Source organism: Staurois parvus, unplaced genomic scaffold (assembly GCF_062004578.1).
Source record: "Staurois parvus isolate SC_StPar_1 unplaced genomic scaffold, SC_StPar_1.0 ptg003558l, whole genome shotgun sequence".
NCBI lineage: Eukaryota > Metazoa > Chordata > Amphibia > Anura > Ranidae > Staurois > Staurois parvus.
This window is the reverse complement of record NW_028321354.1, coordinates 46,941-67,741: the sequence shown is the minus strand read 5'-3', so window position 1 is coordinate 67,741 and position 20,801 is coordinate 46,941. Positions and strand designations below refer to the sequence as shown.

Below are 20,801 nucleotides of genomic sequence, written 5' to 3'. Positions count from 1 at the left end.
GCCATGTGATTGGCTGATTATCAATTTGTGTGACCGAGCCATTGAACAGGTGGACCCAATAAAGAGGCCGGTGAGTATAGCTGTACCCCGACCCTACGAGTCTTACACTGGGATAAGTCTGTCTGACCGAATGAACCTCTGAGCCAAGTTGTATTCGTTTGCTGTGCTGGGAACTTTTGATTGGCCTCAGAAAATTGGTTTACAAATTTTCATTCATTGAGCGGGGACTGCATTGTACCAAATGTTGTCTCATATATATATATATCCACCCTAATGTTGCCCATACACTTGCCAGTTTCTGAGCTTTCCAACACATTTTAGCCGCAGCAGTCAGCCGCCCCCCCATTGTTATATTTGCTCCCCAAACTCCAGCAAGTCGACAACTGAAACTGCAGAGCTAGTCTTCGGACATTTCTACCCGAATGTTTATGATCTGCTCACTAAAGACTATGAAGATATTGGAATCGAAGGTGTGAGATTTGTGTAGATGAAAGCTCATGGAAAGCTACAAAACGGTCAGAAACATTGGCAGGTGTATGGAGGTCTTTCGGGAAGTCACATATGGGGCAATTCGGTGTTCAGTTTAAGCCTTTGTTTAATGAATGCAATGGTATGTATAGTCAGCACCAGGGGCGGACTGACCATTTGGGCGCTCTGGCAATGCCCGAGGGCCCAGGGTCAGTAGGGGGCCCCATAAGATGCCCCTAGTACCTTTCATAAGCTTTTTTGGGTGTGGTTTGAGTGTGGGTAAGGACACAGGGGCCCCATGATCTCCTATTGCCCAGGGGCCCCATGAGTTGTCAGTCCGCCCCTGGTCAGCACACGTATCTCTACATACATAGGAGGATCTAGCTGGCAATGGTTGGAAGAGGAACGGTCTGCAAGATTCCCTCAATATCTCCAGCCCAAACTTGCTCATGGAGCAATTAATGACCAATTTTCCCAGATGATTGCTCTGGTTTCCCCATTGAAGAACAGACATCCGTGGATCTCCCCCGACCAGCGTCAGGGACACAATAGTTGGAGGCAGTTCTGTACACGCATGGTCAGATGGTCATCATCAACCTGAAGTCTGGAGGCAGTTCTGTACATGCATGGTCAGATGGTCATCATGGACCTGAAGTCTGGAGGCAGTTCTGTACACGCATGGTCAGATGGTCATCATCAACCTGAAGTCTGGAGGCAGTTCTGTACACGCATGGTCAGATGGTCATCATGGACCTGAAGTCTGGAGGCAGTTCTGTACACGCATGGTCAGATGGTCATCATCAACCTGAAGTCTGGAGGCAGTTCTGTACATGCATGGTCAGATGGTCATCATGGACCTGAAGTCTGGAGGCAGTTCTGTACATGCATGGTCAGATGGTCATCATCAACCTGAAGTCTGGAGGCAGTTCTGTACACGCATGGTCAGATGGTCATCATGGACCTGAAGTCTGGAGGCAGTTCTGTACACGCATGGTCAGATGGTCATCATGGACCTGAAGTCTGGAGGCAGTTCTGTACACGCATGGTCAGATGGTCATCATGGACCTGAAGTCTGGAGGCAATTCTGTACACGCATGGTCAGATGGTCATCATCAACCTGAAGTCTGGAGGCAGTTCTGTACACGCATGGTCAGATGGTCATCATCAACCTGAAGTCTGGAGGCAGTTCTGTACACGCATGGTCAGATGGTCATCATCAACCTGAAGTCTGGAGGCAGTTCTGTACACGCATGGTCAGATGGTCATCATCCACCTGAAGTCTGGAGGCAGTTCTGTACACGCATGGTCAGATGGTCATCATGGACCTGAAGTCTGGAGGCAGTTCTGTACACGCATGGTCAGATGGTCATCATGGACCTGAAGTCTGGAGGCAGTTCTGTACACGCATGGTCAGATGGTCATCATCAACCTGAAGTCTGGAGGCAGTTCTGTACACGCATGGTCAGATGGTCATCATGGACCTGAAGTCTGGAGGCAGTTCTGTACACGCATGGTCAGATGGTCATCATGGACCTGAAGTCTGGAGGCAGTTCTGTACACGCATGGTCAGATGGTCATCATCAACCTGAAGTCTGGAGGCAGTTCTGTACACGCATAGTCAGATGGTCATCATCAACCTGAAGTCTGGAGGCAGTTCTGTACACGCATGGTCAGATGGTCATCATCAACCTGAAGTCTGGAGGCAGTTCTGTACACGCATGGTCAGATGGTCATCATCCACCTGAAGTATGGAGGCAGTTCTGTACACGCATGGTCAGATGGTCATCATGGACCTGAAGTCTGGAGGCAGTTCTGTACACGCATGGTCAGATGGTCATCATGGACCTGAAGTCTGGAGGCAGTTCTGTACACGCATGGTCAGATGGTCATCATCAACCTGAAGTCTGGAGGCAGTTCTGTACACGCATAGTCAGATGGTCATCATCAACCTGAAGTCTGGAGGCAGTTCTGTACGCATGGTCAGATGGTCATCATCAACCTGAAGTCTGGAGGCAGTTCTGTACACGCATGGTCAGATGGTCATCATCAACCTGAAGTCTGGAGGCAGTTCTGTACACGCATGGTCAGATGGTCATCATCAACCTGAAGTCTGGAGGCAGTTCTGTACACGCATGGTCAGATGGTCATCATCCACCTGAAGTCTGGAGGCAGTTCTGTATACGCATGGTCAGATGGTCATCATGGACCTGAAGTCTGGAGGCAGTTCTGTACACGCATGGTCAGATGGTCATCATGGACCTGAAGTCTGGAGGCAGTTCTGTACACGCATGGTCAGATGGTCATCATCAACCTGAAGTCTGGAGGCAGTTCTGTACACGCATGGTCAGATGGTCATCATGGACCTGAAGTCTGGAGGCAGTTCTGTACACGCATAGTCAGATGGTCATCATGGACCTGAAGTCTGGAGGCAGTTCTGTACACGCATGGTCAGATGGTCATCATGGACCTGAAGTCTGGAGGCAGACTTCTGTACACACATGGTCAGATGGTCATCATGGACCTGAAGTCTGGAGGCAGTTCTGTACACGCATGGTCAGATGGTCATCATGGACCTGAAGTCTGGAGGCAGTTCTGTACACGCATGGTCAGATGGTCATCATCAACCTGAAGTCTGGAGGCAGTTCTGTACACGCATAGTCAGATGGTCATCATCAACCTGAAGTCTGGAGGCAGTTCTGTACGCATGGTCAGATGGTCATCATGGACCTGAAGTCTGGAGGCAGTTCTGTACACGCATGGTCAGATGGTCATCATGGACCTGAAGTCAGGAGGCAGTTCTGTACACGCATGGTCAGATGGTCATCATCGACCTGAAGTCTGGAGGCAGTTCTGTACACGCATGGTCAGATGGTCATCATGGACCTGAAGTCTGGAGGCAGTTCTGTACACGCATAGTCAGATGGTCATCATGGACCTGAAGTCTGGAGGCAGTTCTGTACACGCATGGTCAGATGGTCATCATGGACCTGAAGTCTGGAGGCAGACTTCTGTACACACATGGTCAGATGGTCATCATGGACCTGAAGTCTGGAGACAGTTCTGTACACGCATGGTCAGATGGTCATCATGGACCTGAAGTCTGGAGGCAGTTCTGTACACGCATGGTCAGATGGTCATCATGGACCTGAAGTCTGGAGGCAGTTCTGTACACGCATGGTCAGATGGTCATCATGGACCTGAAGTCTGGAGGCAGTTCTGTACACGCATGGTCAGATGGTCATCATGGACCTGAAGTCTGGAGGCAGTTCTGTACACGCATGGTCAGATGGTCATCATGGACCTGAAGTCTGGAGGCAGTTCTGTACACGCATGGTCAGATGGTCATCATGGACCTGAAGTCTGGAGGCAGTTCTGTACACGCATGGTCAGATGGTCATCATCAACCTGAAGTCTGGAGGCAGTTCTGTACACGCATGGTCAGATGGTCATCATCAACCTGAAGTCTGGAGGCAGTTCTGTACACGCATGGTCAGATGGTCATCATGGACCTGAAGTCTGGAGGCAGTTCTGTACACGCATGGTCAGATGGTCATCATGGACCTGAAGTCAGGAGGCAGTTCTGTACACGCATGGTCAGATGGTCATCATCGACCTGAAGTCTGGAGGCAGTTCTGTACACGCATGGTCAGATGGTCATCATGGACCTGAAGTCTGGAGGCAGTTCTGTACACGCATAGTCAGATGGTCATCATGGACCTGAAGTCTGGAGGCAGTTCTGTACACGCATGGTCAGATGGTCATCATGGACCTGAAGTCTGGAGGCAGACTTCTGTACACACATGGTCAGATGGTCATCATGGACCTGAAGTCTGGAGGCAGTTCTGTACACGCATGGTCAGATGGTCATCATGGACCTGAAGTCTGGAGGCAGTTCTGTACACGCATGGTCAGATGGTCATCATGGACCTGAAGTCTGGAGGCAGTTCTGTACACGCATGGTCAGATGGTCATCATGGACCTGAAGTCTGGAGGCAGTTCTGTACACGCATGGTCAGATGGTCATCATGGACCTGAAGTCTGGAGGCAGTTCTGTACACGCATGGTCAGATGGTCATCATGGACCTGAAGTCTGGAGGCAGTTCTGTACACGCATGGTCAGATGGTCATCATGGACCTGAAGTCTGGAGGCAGTTCTGTACACGCATGGTCAGATGGTCATCATGGACCTGAAGTCTGGAGGCAGTTCTGTACACGCATGGTCAGATGGTCATCATGGACCTGAAGTCTGGAGGCAGTTCTGTACACGCATGGTCAGATGGTCATCATCAACCTGAAGTCTGGAGGCAGTTCTGTACACGCATGGTCAGATGGTCATCATCAACCTGAAGTCTGGAGGCAGTTCTGTACACGCATGGTCAGATGGTCATCATCCACCTGAAGTCTGGAGGCAGTTCTGTACACGCATGGTCAGATGGTCATCATCAACCTGAAGTCTGGAGGCAGTTCTGTACACGCATAGTCAGATGGTCATCATGGACCTGAAGTCAGGAGGCAGTTCTGTACACGCATGGTCAGATGGTCATCATCAACCTGAAGTCTGGAGGCAGTTCTGTACACGCATGGTCAGATGGTCATCATGGACCTGAAGTCTGGAGGCAGTTCTGTACACGCATAGTCAGATGGTCATCATGGACCTGAAGTCTGGAGGCAGTTCTGTACACGCATGGTCAGATGGTCATCATGGACCTGAAGTCTGGAGGCAGACTTCTGTACACACATGGTCAGATGGTCATCATGGACCTGAAGTCTGGAGGCAGTTCTGTACACGCATGGTCAGATGGTCATCATGGACCTGAAGTCTGGAGGCAGTTCTGTACACGCATGGTCAGATGGTCATCATGGACCTGAAGTCTGGAGGCAGTTCTGTACACGCATGGTCAGATGGTCATCATGGACCTGAAGTCTGGAGGCAGTTCTGTACACGCATGGTCAGATGGTCATCATGGACCTGAAGTCTGGAGGCAGTTCTGTACACGCATGGTCAGATGGTCATCATGGACCTGAAGTCTGGAGGCAGTTCTGTACACGCATGGTCAGATGGTCATCATGGACCTGAAGTCTGGAGGCAGTTCTGTACACGCATGGTCAGATGGTCATCATGGACCTGCAGTCTGGAGGCATAGTAAGACCTGAACTTCCTGTCATTGTAGCACCTCACAAACACGAGTGAAGTCGTTTCTGACAACTCACCTTGTGCAGTTTATCGGGGGTTGTAATGATCACGGCATCTGCAAATTTTTCCCTTTCTACAGCTTCTCTCCAATCTGAAACAGAAAATAAAAGGTTAATATTGAAGCTCACCGAGGACATCAGGATTAATGACACTGGTACTTTGCCTATCACCCCAAAAGGGTGACCTCACCTGTCTGCACTCCACTGCCCCCCCCAACTCCATCAGCGTCTAATTATGAGGGAGCATGGATCTCCCCCATGTGGCAGTGCTCAGGTCAAACTGGCCAATCACTGGGCCTAAACACTGTCACATGGTACGGGGGCCAATGACATTGTCCATCTACTGTAAGTATGCAACACTGGAGCTTACCAAAGGTGGGCACTAGAGTGTGAGGGCAGCGATGGAGCAGCGATGGAGCTTGGATCTACTAGTATACCTGCTGAAGGGACCGGTGGCAGCTCCCCATAAATCCCTACAAAGTTGTTGGAAAGTTAAACCACTTAACTGTTTATTATCTCATGTGGTGAGATCTCCAAATGTTCGGTTTCCAGGACTGTACACCAGCCATGGCCATTATGGGGTCCCTACTCCCTACTAGACGTTTGGTTTATTTATATAAATGAAAGTGCGACAACATGGAGGGGATCTCGGAGTCACTCCTCTTCCTCTCCAGCCCTCGGGGCAAACTCCCATCTCAGAGAGTGCGGGAAACTGAAATGGGGAGGAAATGGATGCGGATGACTGGGCTGGACTGTCTGATATGGTGCACAGGGGGAAGACTACAACAGTCAAGGCCAACTACAAAATCCTCTCTTGGTGGTTTCCAGTCCCCCCTAGAACTGCAAACATTGACCCCAGATATTCGCCCCTCTGAACTAGAGGCCGCGGCCAAGCTGATACCATGCAGCATGTTAGAGGTCTTGCTGCGGGTCCAACCTTTTCGGATTTGAATATTTACACTCAATGACTGGGATCAAGATGCCTTAAAATGTTAGGAGGGAACTTTTCTCAGACGAGACCCCCAAACACTCACTTCTGGGTGCTGGAATGTCCAAAACCCGAAAATGGAAATCCTCAGCAATGAAATACCGAGACTCCAACTTCACCAGGAATTGAACAGCTTTGGAAGGACAGACAATTCAAACATGAGAGAGTTTGGAAGTCCTGAATTAGATACACTATATTGCCCCAAGTATTGTCCCCCCCCGTATATACATTATATTGCCCCAAGTATTGTCCCCCCCCGTATATACATTATATTGCCCCAAGTATTGTCCCCGCCCCCCTATATACATTATATTGCCCCAAGTATTGTCCCCGCCCCCCCGTATATACATTATATTGCCCCAAGTATTGTCCCCGCCCCCCCGTATATACATTATATTGCCCCAAGTATTGTCCCCGCCCCCCCGTATATACACTATATTGCCCCAAGTATTGTCCCCCCCCGTATATACATTATATTGCCCCAAATATTGTCCCCCCCCGTATATACACTATATTGCCCCAAGTATTGTCCCCCCCCCGTATATACACTATATTGCCCCAAGTATTGTCCCCGTCCCCCCCCGTATATACACTATATTACCCCAAGAATTGTCCCCCCCCCCATATCTACACTATATTGCCCCAAGTATTCTCCCCGCCCCCCCGTATATACACTATATTGCCCCAAGTATTGTCCCCCCCCCCCGTATATACACTATATTGCCCCAAATATTGTCCCCGCCCCCCATATATACACTATATTGCCCCAAGTATTGTCCCCACCCCCCCATATATACACTATATTACCCCAAGTATTGTCCCCGCCCCCCCCGTATATACACTATATTGCCCCAAGTATTGTCCCCCCCCCGTATATACACTATATTACCCCAAGTATTGTCCCCGCCCCCCGTATATACACTATATTGCCCCAAGTATTGTCCCCGCCCCCCGTATATACACTATATTGCCCCAAGTATTGTCCCCGCCCCCCGTATATACACTATATTGCCCCAAGTATTGTCCCCCCCCCGTATATACACTATATTACCCCAAGTATTGTCCCCGCCCCCCGTATATACACTATATTGCCCCAAGTATTGTCCCCGCCCCCCCCGTATATACACTATATTGCCAAAGGTATTGGGCCCCCGACCTTCCCACGCACATGACCTTTAATGGCCCCCCAGTCTTAGTCCGTAGGGTTCAATATTGAGTTGGCCCCGCCCTTTCCACACACATGACCTTTAATGGCCCCCCAGTCTTAGTCCGTAGAGTTCAATATTGAGTTGGCCCCGCCCTTTCCACACACTTGACCTTTAATGGCCCCCAGTCTTAGTCCGTAGGGTTCAATATTGAGTTGGCCCCGCCCTTTCCACACACATGCCCTTTAATGGCCCCCCCAGTCTTAGTCCGTAGGGTTCAATATTGAGTTGGCCCCACCATTTCCACACACATGACCTTTAATGGCCCCCCCAGTCTTACTCCGTAGGGTTCAATATTGAGTTGGCCCCACCATTTCCACGCACATGACCTTTAATGGCCCCCCCAGTCTTAGTCCGTAGGGTTCAATATTGAGTTGGCCCCGCCCTTTGCAGCTATAACAGCTTCAACTCTTCTGGGAAGGCCGTCCACAAGGTTTAGGAGGGTGTCTATGGGAAGGTTGGACCATTCTTCCAGAAGCACATTTGTCAGGTCAGGCACTGATGTCGGGGGAGGGGGCCTGATGTCGGGGGAGGGGCACTGATGTCGGGGGAGGAGGCCTGGCTCGCAGTCTCCGCTCTAATTCATCCCAAAGGTGTTCTATGGGGTTGAGGTCAGGACTCTGTGCAGGACAGTCAAGTTCCTCCACCCCAAACTGGCCCCTCCATGTCTTTATGGACCTTGCTTTGTGCACTGGTGGGCAGTCATGTTGGAACAGGAAGGGGCCATCCCCAAACTCTTCCCACAAAGCTGGGAGCATGAAATTGTCCAAAATGTCGCCTGAAGAGTTCCCTTCACTGGAACTAGGGGGCCAACCCAACCCCTGAAAAACAACCCCCCGCCATAATCCCCCCTCCACCAAACTTTACACTTGGCACAATGCAGTCAGGCAAGTACCGTTCTCCTGGCCACCGCCAAACCCAGACACGCCCATCGGATTGACCATCACTGTATACGGCTCAGCCCATCACTGAGAGTTTTTGGTTTCTTAGACGCTCCGGGTTTTATCAGATACATTATAGCCGGACTTGGCTTTCCACCGTCTCAGTGGTGATCGGCCCTCTTAGGTCGCACATTTATTCACTTCTTTCTTGTTCCCCTCCCCCAACTTAGCACATTATACGCCCAGCAGTTGGATTGATCTCTGCATACAGTGCGGTCAGCCTATAGCCGGATTGTTGGAACCCATGGGGATGAACTGTCATTTCCTGTCCTGACTGTCACTCTCAGCATCTCTTGCTCTGGCCAATGGGGGTCACAAATATAAACTTGTCAGCAATGCCGGCCTCAGGCTGTAGAAATATTATTATTATGGAGGATTTATATATTATTATTATGGAGGATTTATATATTATTATTATTGAGGATTTATATATTATTATTATTATTATTATTATGGAGGATTTATATATTATTATTATTATTGAGGATTTATATATTATTATTATTATGGAGGATTTATATATTATTATTATTATTATTATTGAGGATTTATATATTATTATTATTATTATGGAGGATTTATATATTATTATTATTATTGAGGATTTATATATTATTATTATTATGGAGGATTTATATATTATTATTATGGAGGATTTATATATTATTATTATTATTATTGAGGATTTATATATTATTATTATTATGGAGGATTTATATATTATTATTATGGAGGATTTATATATTATTATTATTATGGAGGATTTATATATTATTATTATGGAGGATTTATATATTATTATTATGGAGGATTTATATATTATTATTATTATTATGGAGGATTTATATATTATTATTATGGAGGATTTATATATTATTATTATGGAGGATTTATATATTATTATTATTATTGAGGATTTATATATTATTATTATTATGGAGGATTTATATATTATTATTATTATGGAGGATTTATATATTATTATTATTATGGAGGATTTATATATTATTATTATGGAGGATTTATATATTATTATTATGGAGGATTTATATATTATTATTATTATTATTATGGAGGATTTATATATTATTATTATTATTGAGGATTTATATATTATTATTATTATTATTATGGAGGATTTATATATTATTATTATTATGGAGGATTTATATATTATTATTATTGAGGATTTATATATTATTATTATTATTGAGGATTTATATATTATTATTATTGAGGATTTATATATTATTATTATTGAGGATTTATATATTATTATTATTATGGAGGATTTATATATTATTATTATTATTATGGAGGATTTATATATTATTATTATGGAGGATTTATATATTATTATTATTATGGAGGATTTATATATTATTATTATGGAGGATTTATATAGCGCCAACAGTTAGCAGAGCGATGTACAAAATAACTAACAAATTCTGAGATTTGCCAATAAGAGGAAATCACGCTTGCCTTGAAATACGTTGTCTTCGTGGATCTCGTGGTACTTCCTGACTTGTTCTCTGGCAGAAGATCGAGGATCTACAACCCCAACGAGCTGAAAGGCAAAGAAAAGAATAAAACACACAATGTGAGCCGGCTGAAAAATTCTACATCGCTTTTTCTCGTCATGCCCAGCGCCCAGCTCTATGATCCACCATGGCCAGCGCCCAGCTCTATGATCCACCATGGCCAGCGCCCAGCTCTATGATCCACCATGGCCAGTGCCCAGCACTATGATCCACCATGGCCAGCGCCCAGCTCTATGATCCACCATGGCCAGCGCCCAGCTCTATGATCCACCATGCCCAGCACTATGATCCACCATGGCCAGAGTCCAGCACTATGATCCACCATGCCCAGCATCCAGCACTATGATCCACCATGCCCAGCGTCCAGCACTATGATCCACCATGCACAGGGCCCAGCTCTATGATCCACCAAGCCCAGCATCCAGCACTATGATCCACCATGTCAATGACCAGCACTATGATCCACCATGCCCAGCACCCAGTACTATGATCCACCAAGCCCAGCTCTATAATCCACCATGCCCAGCACCCAGCACTACGGTCCACCATGTCAATGCCCAGCACTAGGATCCACCATGCCCGACGCCCCGCTCTATGATCCACCATGCCCAGGGCCCAGCTCTATGATCCACCATGGGAAGCACCCAGCACTATGATCCACCATGCCCAGGGCCCAGCTCTATGATCCACCATGCCCAGCGCCCAGTACTATGATCCACCATGCCCAGCTCTATGATCCACCATGCCTAGCGCCCAGCTCTATGATCCACCATGCCCAGCGCCCAGCTCTATGATCCAACATGCCCAGCGCCCAGCTCTATGATCCACCATGGCCAGGGCCCAGCTCTATGATCCACCATGCCCAGCGCCCAGTACTATGATCCACCAAGCCCAGCTCTATAATCCACCATGCCCAGCACCCAGCACTACGGTCCACCATGTCAATGCCCAGCACTAGGATCCACCATGCCCGACGCCCCGCTCTATGATCCACCATGCCCAGGGCCCAGCTCTATGATCCACCATGGGAAGCACCCAGCACTATGATCCACCATGCCCAGGGCCCAGCTCTATGATCCACCATGCCCAGCGCCCAGTACTATGATCCACCATGCCCAGCTCTATGATCCACCATGCCCAGCTCTATGATCCACCATGCCTAGCGCCCAGCTCTATGATCCACCATGCCCAGCGCCCAGCTCTATGATCCAACATGCCCAGCGCCCAGCTCTATGATCCACCATGGCCAGGGCCCAGCTCTATGATCCACCATGCCCAGCGCCCAGTACTATGATCCACCATGCCCAGCTCTATGATCCACCATGCCCAGCTCTATGATCCACCATGCCTAGCGCCCAGCTCTATGATCCACCATGCCCAGCGCCCAGCTCTATGATCCAACATGCCCAGCGCCCAGCTCTATGATCCACCACGTCAATGCCATTCCAAGAGTTTTTGTCAGGAACCATTGCGACGCATGGGTCTACACATGCGTAGGTGTCTGCCGAGACGTATAGGTGGCAGGGCACTAGGACCCAGGCGCACCCGTCGTCTGGACAGTACTAGACAGGCACTGGGACCCAGGCTACGCCTGTCAGGTGCAGGGCGGGCTACTTAAGCCAGCCCTGCACAGACACTTGTTGCCGAATGGTCTTTGTATCCTGTTGCCTGTGTAGTGAGTACTTCTGATCTGGATTGTCTGACCTTGTTGCCTTCTCCCGTCCTGACCCCTTGGCTTGCCTGACTCTGCTCCCGGATGTTCCCGTTTAGATTTGACCTCCTGGTATTGACCCTGCGTGTGACCCGACTATCCTTTGCCTACCGTTTTGTACCTTACCGATCCGCCAGTTGCCGACCCGGCCTGCATGACTCTGATTTAGCTCATCCATCCACCCACCCCGCAGGGATCACTAGGCTCCCTTACATCAGACTCCTAGCTCTCTGGAGCCCCTGTCAGACTCCTCTACCCCTGTTGGAGATACCTGGTAGTTGCGACCTGGTACTGGAGCGCTCAAAGTCCATCCCCACCATCAGGGGCCCTGGTGAACAAGTGGTCCGGTGCTTAGACTCCGCACTCTGGGGAGGCTCTACCAGGGGACTGATAGAGGTGCTGTCAGGCGGTCCATTACAGTTTTATTACTTTATAAACCACACAGGTGCCCCCCCCCCTCCCTAAACACCCCTCCCCCTGCCTCGCACTGCCAAGGCTTTCCTATCAGGAGTGGAACATGGGCAGCAGAGCAGATCGATGGGCTGGCACAACGCCGATCCACGTCCATTCCTGGTGTGGACCATAAAATTGCACCAAAACCTTACATGAATCTCAAACCCCAAACCAACATCTGGGGGAGAATTCCAGGAAGGTCGCGGCCGGTATAACGGCCTAAAAAGATCGTTTGTTTTATCTGTAACCTGAAACCCCCATTTCTTCCTTCTCCTCGTCCGTTAAACCGCCGGAACTTCTACTTCCCTTTTTTACTCTTCATTCTTCTACTTGATGAATACACCGAGGACTCGGCCAACGCCTCCAACCTGCCACCTGAGAACGCCCAGCGCCTCCCCCATCCCAACGCAGACATTTCCCCTCCATAGTCCCAACATTCATGGGACGTCCAATGGATGGAGAGAAGTTCAGAGTGATGGAGGAAAACACAAAACATGGAGAGATGAGCCGAGCGATTCCACCCAAACTCCTCTCATTGTGGAACTCCTCCGTTTTGCTGGTGGAGCCACTTGGCTGAAATCTGCAAGAAAAAGTCTATTTCTTCCTATAACGAGGTGTCATTGCCTTATGTCCTGAAGTCGTCCATCCATCCATCCATCCATCCATGTCTCCATCCATCCATGTCTCTATCCATCCATCCATGTCTCCATCCATCCATGTCTCCATCCATCCATGTCTCCATATAATAATAGTAATGAAGTCATCCATCCATCCATCCATGTCCCTATCCATCCCCCCATCCCTGTCTCCATCCATCCATGTCTCTATCCCTCCATCCATCCATGTCTCTATCCCTCCATCCATCCATGTCTCCATCCATCCATGTCTCCATCCATCCATGTCCCCATATAATAATAGTAATGAAGTCATCCATCCATCCAACCATGTCTCTATCCATCCACCCATCCCTGTCTCCATCCATCCATCCATGTCTCCATCCATCCACCCACACATCCCCGTCTCCATCCATCCATCCATGTCTCCATATAATAATAGTAATGAAGTCGTCCATCCATCCATCCGTGTCGCCATCCATCCACCCATCCATGTCTCCATCCATCCACCAATCCCTGTCTCCACCCATCCCTGTCTCCATCCATCCATGTCTCCATCCATCCACGTCTCCATCCACCCATCCCTGTCTCCATCCATCCACCCATCCCTATCTCCAACTATCCATGTCTCCATCCATCCACGTCTCCATCCATCCATGTCTCCATCTATCCATTCATCTATTTCTCCATCCATCCATCCCACCATCCATCTGTGTCTCCATCCCTCCATGTCTCCATCCCTCCATGTCTCCATGCTTCATTTTGTTAAGAAATCACTTTAACCCCCCCCCCCTTTTCTGGCTGTGGCCATCTTGAGTAAGGGCAGATGATTCATGTAGCATTCACTTCCTGGAATCCATCTGCCCTTAGCTCAGGCATGCAGGCAGGGGGGTGTGCTTAGCTGAGAAAGCCCCTCCTCCCATGAAGACTTCTGGGATGTATGACATCATTGTGGCCTAGGCCAGAAACCAGGAAGACACTGAAGAAATGTAAAAAAAAAAAAAAGTATAAAACCAGTAAATCTATTCTCCCTGATCCATGTACTAATCCTAGCAGGAGAAGGATCACACAGAGTCCATGGTGATTGGGGGGGCTGGGGTGATGGGGGGGACATTCTGCTTTAGTTTATATTTACCGATTGGGGTTTTTTTTGCCTTTCTCTGGATCCACTCTGAGTGGAGGATTATAACTTGTTTTTTTTAATGGTTGAACTGGATGGACTTTTGTCTTTTGTCAGCCAGACTAACTATGGAACTATGTGACTATATGATTGGTTGTAATGCATTTCACTGACATCTCCGTATTGTTTCTGACATTTGAGGGAAAGACAAACTCTTCTTTTTGCTCAAATAAGAAGTATTGCCCCCCCCCCCCCCCCGGCTGCAGAGTGTTCCTCGGTACTTGGCACAGTGTATGGCTGGATTTGGACCCGTTGGTGATGGCAGCTGCATGCTTTGAGCCGTTGTTGAATATCTCTGAAAAATTAAAAGAAAAAAATATTTTGGTGGGAAAATAAATAAATAACTGAAATGTGCCAGTTGTAGATCTCGGCCTGCCTGGGTGGAGGACGCCGGAGTGGATTTGGGGACGCCGGAGTGGATTTGGGGACGCCGGAGTGGATTTGGGGACGCCGGAGTGGGTTTGAGGACACTGGAGCGGATTTGGGGACACCAGAGTGTATTTGGGGACACCGGAGTGGATTTGAGGACGCCGGAGTGGATTTGGGGACGCCGGAGTGGATTTGGCGACACCGGAGTGGATTTAGGGACACCGGAGTGGATTTAGGGACACCGGAGTGGATTTGAGGACGCCGGAGTGTATTTGGGGACGCCGGAGTGTATTTGGGGACACCAGAGTGGATTTGGGGACGCCGGAGTGTATTTGGGGACGCCGGAGTGGATTTGGGGACGCCGGAGTGTATTTGGGGACGCCGGAGTGTATTTGAGGACGCCAGAGTGTATTTGGGGACACCGGAGTGTATTTGGGGACACCGGAGTGGATTTGGGGACACTGGAGTGGATTTGAGGACACCGGAGTGGATTTGGGGACACTGGAGTGGATTTGAAGACACCGGAGTGGATTTGGGGACGCTGGAGTGTATTTGAGGACACCGGAGTGGATTTGAGGACACCAAAGTGTATTTGGGGACACTGGAGTGGATTTGAGGGCACCGGAGTGGATTTGGAAACCTCAGTTGCCTTTTTTCCCTTCTATTTGGAAGAGGAATAGCTTCTCAGGTGAACATTTCCCCAAGTCCCTCCTCTGTATTATTTTTGTAATATATTTCCGGCCCGTTGTGTGATTTTTCTGCATTCTAAATAAAGTTTCATTTGATTGATGTCGCCGCCGCGTGTTTCTCCTCACATTTCTAGAAACTTACTTTGTGTCTTTTATGCTCAGAAGGCCAGTGAGAAGGGATTGGCTGCCGACTCAGACCGGTTTCAGCCAGACCAGCCTTTATTTAAAAAAAAAAAAAAAGAAAAAGAAGAAAAAAAAAAAAGAAACCTCTCTGCTACTAAGTGGCCTTTGTCCTGTTTGTGTTTCCAGTCCAGGAAAAGGGTGTTCAATTCACCCCAAAACATGACATTGCGCCTCATAAATCCTCCCAGATATAACAAAGGAGGAAACTGCCTGACCAATCGAAGGGTTAAATGGCAGCTCAGATGGCTGCGGGACCCTCCCACTTGCAGGAGACACGGTTGCAGCAGAATCCATTCCAGCCGGGGCTCGGGGCACGTATTTAAAGGAAGGACTGCAGACCATTGAAGAGGAGACTTAGGGGCAGACTAAGAAATGACAAGGCTTTGAGGGTCGCACCATCATTGCAAGAAAATCTGCAGAATTACATTTTTTCTGCACGCAAGATCCAATTTTCATCTTTTTTTCTGCACGCAAGATCCAATTTTCATCTTTTTTTCTGCACGCAAGATCCAATTTTTATCTTTTTTTCTGCACGCAAGATCCAATTTTCATCTTTTTTTCTGCACGCAAGATCCAATTTTCATCTTTTTTTCTGCACGCAAGATCCAATTTTCATCATTTTTTCTGCACGCAAGATCCAATTTTCATCATTTTTTCTGCACGCAAGATCCAATTTTCATCATTTTTTCTGCACGCAAGATCCAATTTTCATCTTTTTTTCTGCACGCAAGATCCAATTTTCATCATTTTTTTTCTGCACGCAAGATCCAATTTTCATCTTTTTTTCTGCACGCAAGATCCAATTTTCATCATTTTTTTCTGCACGCAAGATCCAATTTTCATCATTTTTTTCTGCACGCAAGATCCAATTTTCATCTTTTTTTCTGCACGCAAGATCCAATTTTCATCATTTTTTCTGCACGCAAGATCCAATTTTCATCTTTTTTTCTGCACGCAAGATCCAATTTTCATCTTTTTTTCTGCACGCAAGATCCAATTTTCATCATTTTTTCTGCACGCAAGATCCAATTTTCCTCTTTTTCCCCTGCAGACGGTGGAGTTTATTTTACCAGAAAGCAGAAAAGACTTTTTTTTTTCCAATACTTTCCTTTTTTTCCCCCCACAAGGACTTTGAAGGGTATTGTGGAGCGATAAAAAGGTGATTTTATTATTTTTTTAAATTTATACATGTCTCTAAAATTCCAGATTTCAGTTTCACTTTTTAAAAAAATAAATATATTTTATATATATATATATATATATATATATATATATATATATACACGCACACAAAATCTGCTGATAATGTGTTCCTATTATTCTCTTGGACAATTAGTTGTGGGTTTTTTTTTTAATATTTTCACCTAGGAGTAGATACAACTGTACATTGTGCTATTATATACTGCACCATTTAGGACCATTAAAAATGTAATAAAAAATGTAATAAAAAATGTATGATAATACAACTGTGACAAGGACTAGAATGGATTTTTCCTGCATTGACCCAAATGTGACTCGCTGGGTTTTTTTTATGTTAACAGGAGAAGAGATGAATATATTCCTATAGGTGTCAGTATACGGATGCTACACCGACGGCTAATATCACAGTCTGCTACATCATTATCTTTACCACCATTTTTAGACAATTACCAGGAGGATACCACTTTGGGAGGGGGGGGGGTACTAGTTGGCTGCTTCTGTTAGGTGGTTGCGCCCACTGCAAGCTCATGTCATCAATAACTGAATTTTTCATGCAGATTACCAAATATCCCAAAATAAACAGAAGTTTCCAGGCATTAACAAATGGTGAAAAAAAATCCCCAGATATAAATAACAAAAAAATATGTTTCTGGACCTCTTTCCCAAATATTATTCCAGCTATTATTTAAATAAATATAACAATTAAAAATATATTCTTTTTCTCAAATTAACGAGTTACATATTATCAGGGCAGCAGAGGTATTGACTAAGTATTTTAAAGACAGTATATTTATTTATTATTTATTTATTTCAGGTACTTCTATAGCGCCGTCAATTCACGCCGCGCTTTACATATATATATTGTACATTCATCAGTCCCTAACCCTCTATATTCTAAATATATATTTTTTTCTCAATCCAGTAAAATAAATTTTAGGTTTGCAAAAAAAAAAAAAAAAAAGGAAAAATAGTTTATTAGCATGCAGACTGTGCAGGAATATCAGTAATTGTTTCCTCAGCCATTCTGCTTAATGCATCGCAAAGAATAATTAAAAAGAATAAAAAGGAAATATTTAAAACCTTATTTAAAGAATGAAAAAAATAAAGAGAAAGCATTAAAAAAAAAAAGTTTTCGCAGCTGTTCTGCAGCAATTCCCACGGCGGCACCTCATTGGTCGCAGTCCAAGTTCTATGGGAACCGGGATCTGGAATAATTTCTAGTTATTTTTTCTCAGGCCGACTTTGGGACAATCAGAATTCTGGTAGATTTTCAGTTTTGCCTTCAGCTGAAGGCGGAGAGGAGTGATTTCACAGCCTTGTCACTCAGATCGACCTTTTCCCCGGTTTGGGGGACCTGACATGTTTGGTCTTTATAATGTTGAAAACGTCTCATGATCTTGAAAAGAGTTATAAACGCTTGAAAATGGAAATAAAAAGATTGCTGCAAGTTGTCTCCTCAGTTCCTTGTGACGGATCTGAGATTTGTGCTCTTTCCTCATTCTCTAGGTAACTGCATTCGGCTTCTGACCGAACGATTATTTGACCGTGAAATTCCCGACTGTCCGCCTCGTGGAATTGTACCCTTCTTGTGTATTTTATACAAATATTTATTTCTTTAATAAAAACATTGTAAAAAAAGAAAATGTAAAAAAAAAAACAAAAATCAGATCCAGACACCCCGAGCATTCAAGAACCTTTTCCAAATCAGTGTCAGTTAAAAATGAAAATGTCAGCAGCAGTTTCTAAACATCCACCTGACTCCTCGCATACAGCGAATAACTGCGCCAATCTGTGCGATAAAAGAAAAATATTCCCAAAATAGAGATCTCCCCGAGACCCTCCGCTTCTTCCACGATCCGCCTTCTCCAGGAAAATGCTCATTAAGGTGTTTGGAAATTCTGGCTTTATTATTATTCAGGCAATTAGTATAATGGGACCCACACGTCTCCCTCACCGGGGGGGGGGTCAAGTCACAGGACTCGGCTGTGTAACTGGGGGGTTTCAGGTTCAAAATCACAATGTATTCTCACAGGGAAGAAAAATACAAAATAATTGGAGGCTTTTGAACTTTTAGAAGAAATTGAAATTAAATGACATAAATAGACAATAATAGAGACAAATAGAGAGAAGGAGGGGTGGGGAGAGAGAGAGACGGGGGGGGGGGGGGAGAGAGAGAGATGGGGGGGGGGGAGAGAGAGAAGGAGGGGGAGAGAGAGAGAAGGAGGGGGAGAGAGAGACAGGGGAGGGAGAGAGATAGGGGAGGGAGAGAGAGAGACGGGGGGGAGAGAGAGAGACGGGGGGAGAGAGAGAGAGACGGGGGGAGAGAGACGGGGGAGAGAGAGAGAGAGACGGGGGGGAGAGAGAGAGATGGGGGGAGAGAGAGAGAGACGGGGGGAGAGAGAGACGGGGGAGAGAGAGAGAGACGGGGGGGGAGAAGGAGGGGGAGAGAGATGGGAGAGGGAGAGCAAGGAGGGGGAGAGAGAGATGGGGGGAGAGAAAGAGAAGGAGGGGGAGAGAGGGAGAGAGGGGGGAGAGGAGGGGAGAAAGAGAGAAAAGGAGGGGGGGGAGAGAGAGGGGGAGACAACTTTAATATAGAAAATAATTTAAAAGAAAGAGATTTAAATAATAAAACTATTGATATAGAAATGTTTACAGACATGGAGAGGCGGAGGATATCGGGAGGGGCGGAGGATATCGGGAGGGGCGGAGGATATCGGGAGAGGTGAAGGATATCGGGAGAGGTGGAGGATATCGGGAGGGGTGGGGGTGGAGGATATCAGGGGAAGTGGAGGATATCGGGAGGGGTGGAGGATATCGGGAGAGGTGGAGGATATCGGGAGGGGTGGAGAATATCGGGAGGGGTGGGGGTGGAGGATATCGGGAGAAGAGGAGGATATCGGGAGAGGAGGAGGATATCAGGGGAAGTGGAGGATATCGGGAGGGGCGGAGGATATCGGGAGGGGCGGAGGATATCAGGAGAGGCGGAGGATATCGGGGAGGGGTGGGGGATATCGGGAGGGGTGAGGGATATTGGGAGAGGCGGAGGATATCGGGAGAGGCGGAGGATATCGGGAGGGGTGGAGGATATTAGGGGAAGTGGAGGATATCGGGAGGGGTGGAGGATATCGGGAGGGGTGGGGGTGGAGGATATCAGGGGAAGTGGAGGATATCGGGAGGGGTGGAGGATTTCAGGGGAAGTGGAGGATATCGGGAGGGGTGGAGGATATCAGGAGGGGCGGAGGATATCAGGGAGGGGCGGAGGATTTCAGGGGAAGTGGAGGATATCGGGAGGGGTGGAGGATATCGGGAGAGGTGGAGGATATCGGGAGGGGTGGAGAATATCGGGAGGGGTGGGGGTGGAGGATATCGGGAGAAGAGGAGGATATCGGGAGAGGAGGAGGATATCGGGAGGGGTGGAGGATATCAGGGGAAGTGGAGGATATCGGGAGGGGTGGAGGATATCGGGAGGGGTGGAGGATATCGGGAGGGGCGGAGGATTTCAGGGGAAGTGGAGGATATCGGGAGGGGTGGAGGATATCGGGAGGGGTGGAGGATATCAGGAGAGGCGGAGGATATCAGGAGAGGCGGAGGATATCGGGGAGGGGTGGGGGATATCGGGAGGGGTGAGGGATATTGGGAGAGGCGGAGGATATCGGGAGAGGCGGAGTATATCGGGGAGGGGTGGGGGATATCGGGAGGGGTGGAGGATATCGGGAGAGGAGGAGGATATCGGGAGGGGTGGAGGATATCGGGAGGGGTGGAGGATATCGGGAGAGGAGGAGGATATCGGGAGAGGAGGAGGATATCGGGAGGGGTGGAGGATATCGGGAGAGGTGGAGGATATCGGGAGAGGTGGGGGTGGAGGATATCGGGAGGGGCGGAGGATATCAGGGAGGGGTGGAGGATATCGGGAGAGGAGGAGGATATCAGGGAGGGGTGGAGGATATCGGGAGAGGAGGAGGATATCGGGAGGGGTGGAGGATATCGGGAGAGGTGGAGGATATCAGGGAGGGGTGGAGGATATCGGGAGAGGAGGAGGATATCGGGAGGGGTGGAGGATATCGGG

General features: G+C 47.6%; 1 protein-coding gene across 1 annotated transcript in view; it reads right to left on the bottom strand.

The window, feature by feature from the left end:
* LOC149427703 (uncharacterized) overlaps positions 1-20,801 on the bottom strand; it is a 49,352-nt gene that overhangs the window by 5,392 nt on the left and 23,159 nt on the right. The window contains exons 4-5 of the mRNA XM_089667759.1: positions 10,278-10,362; positions 5,680-5,753 (exon numbers count right to left, since the gene is read on the bottom strand). Coding sequence (XP_089523885.1) covers positions 5,680-5,753; positions 10,278-10,362 — 159 coding nt within the window. The remainder of the gene's footprint in view (positions 1-5,679; positions 5,754-10,277; positions 10,363-20,801) is intronic.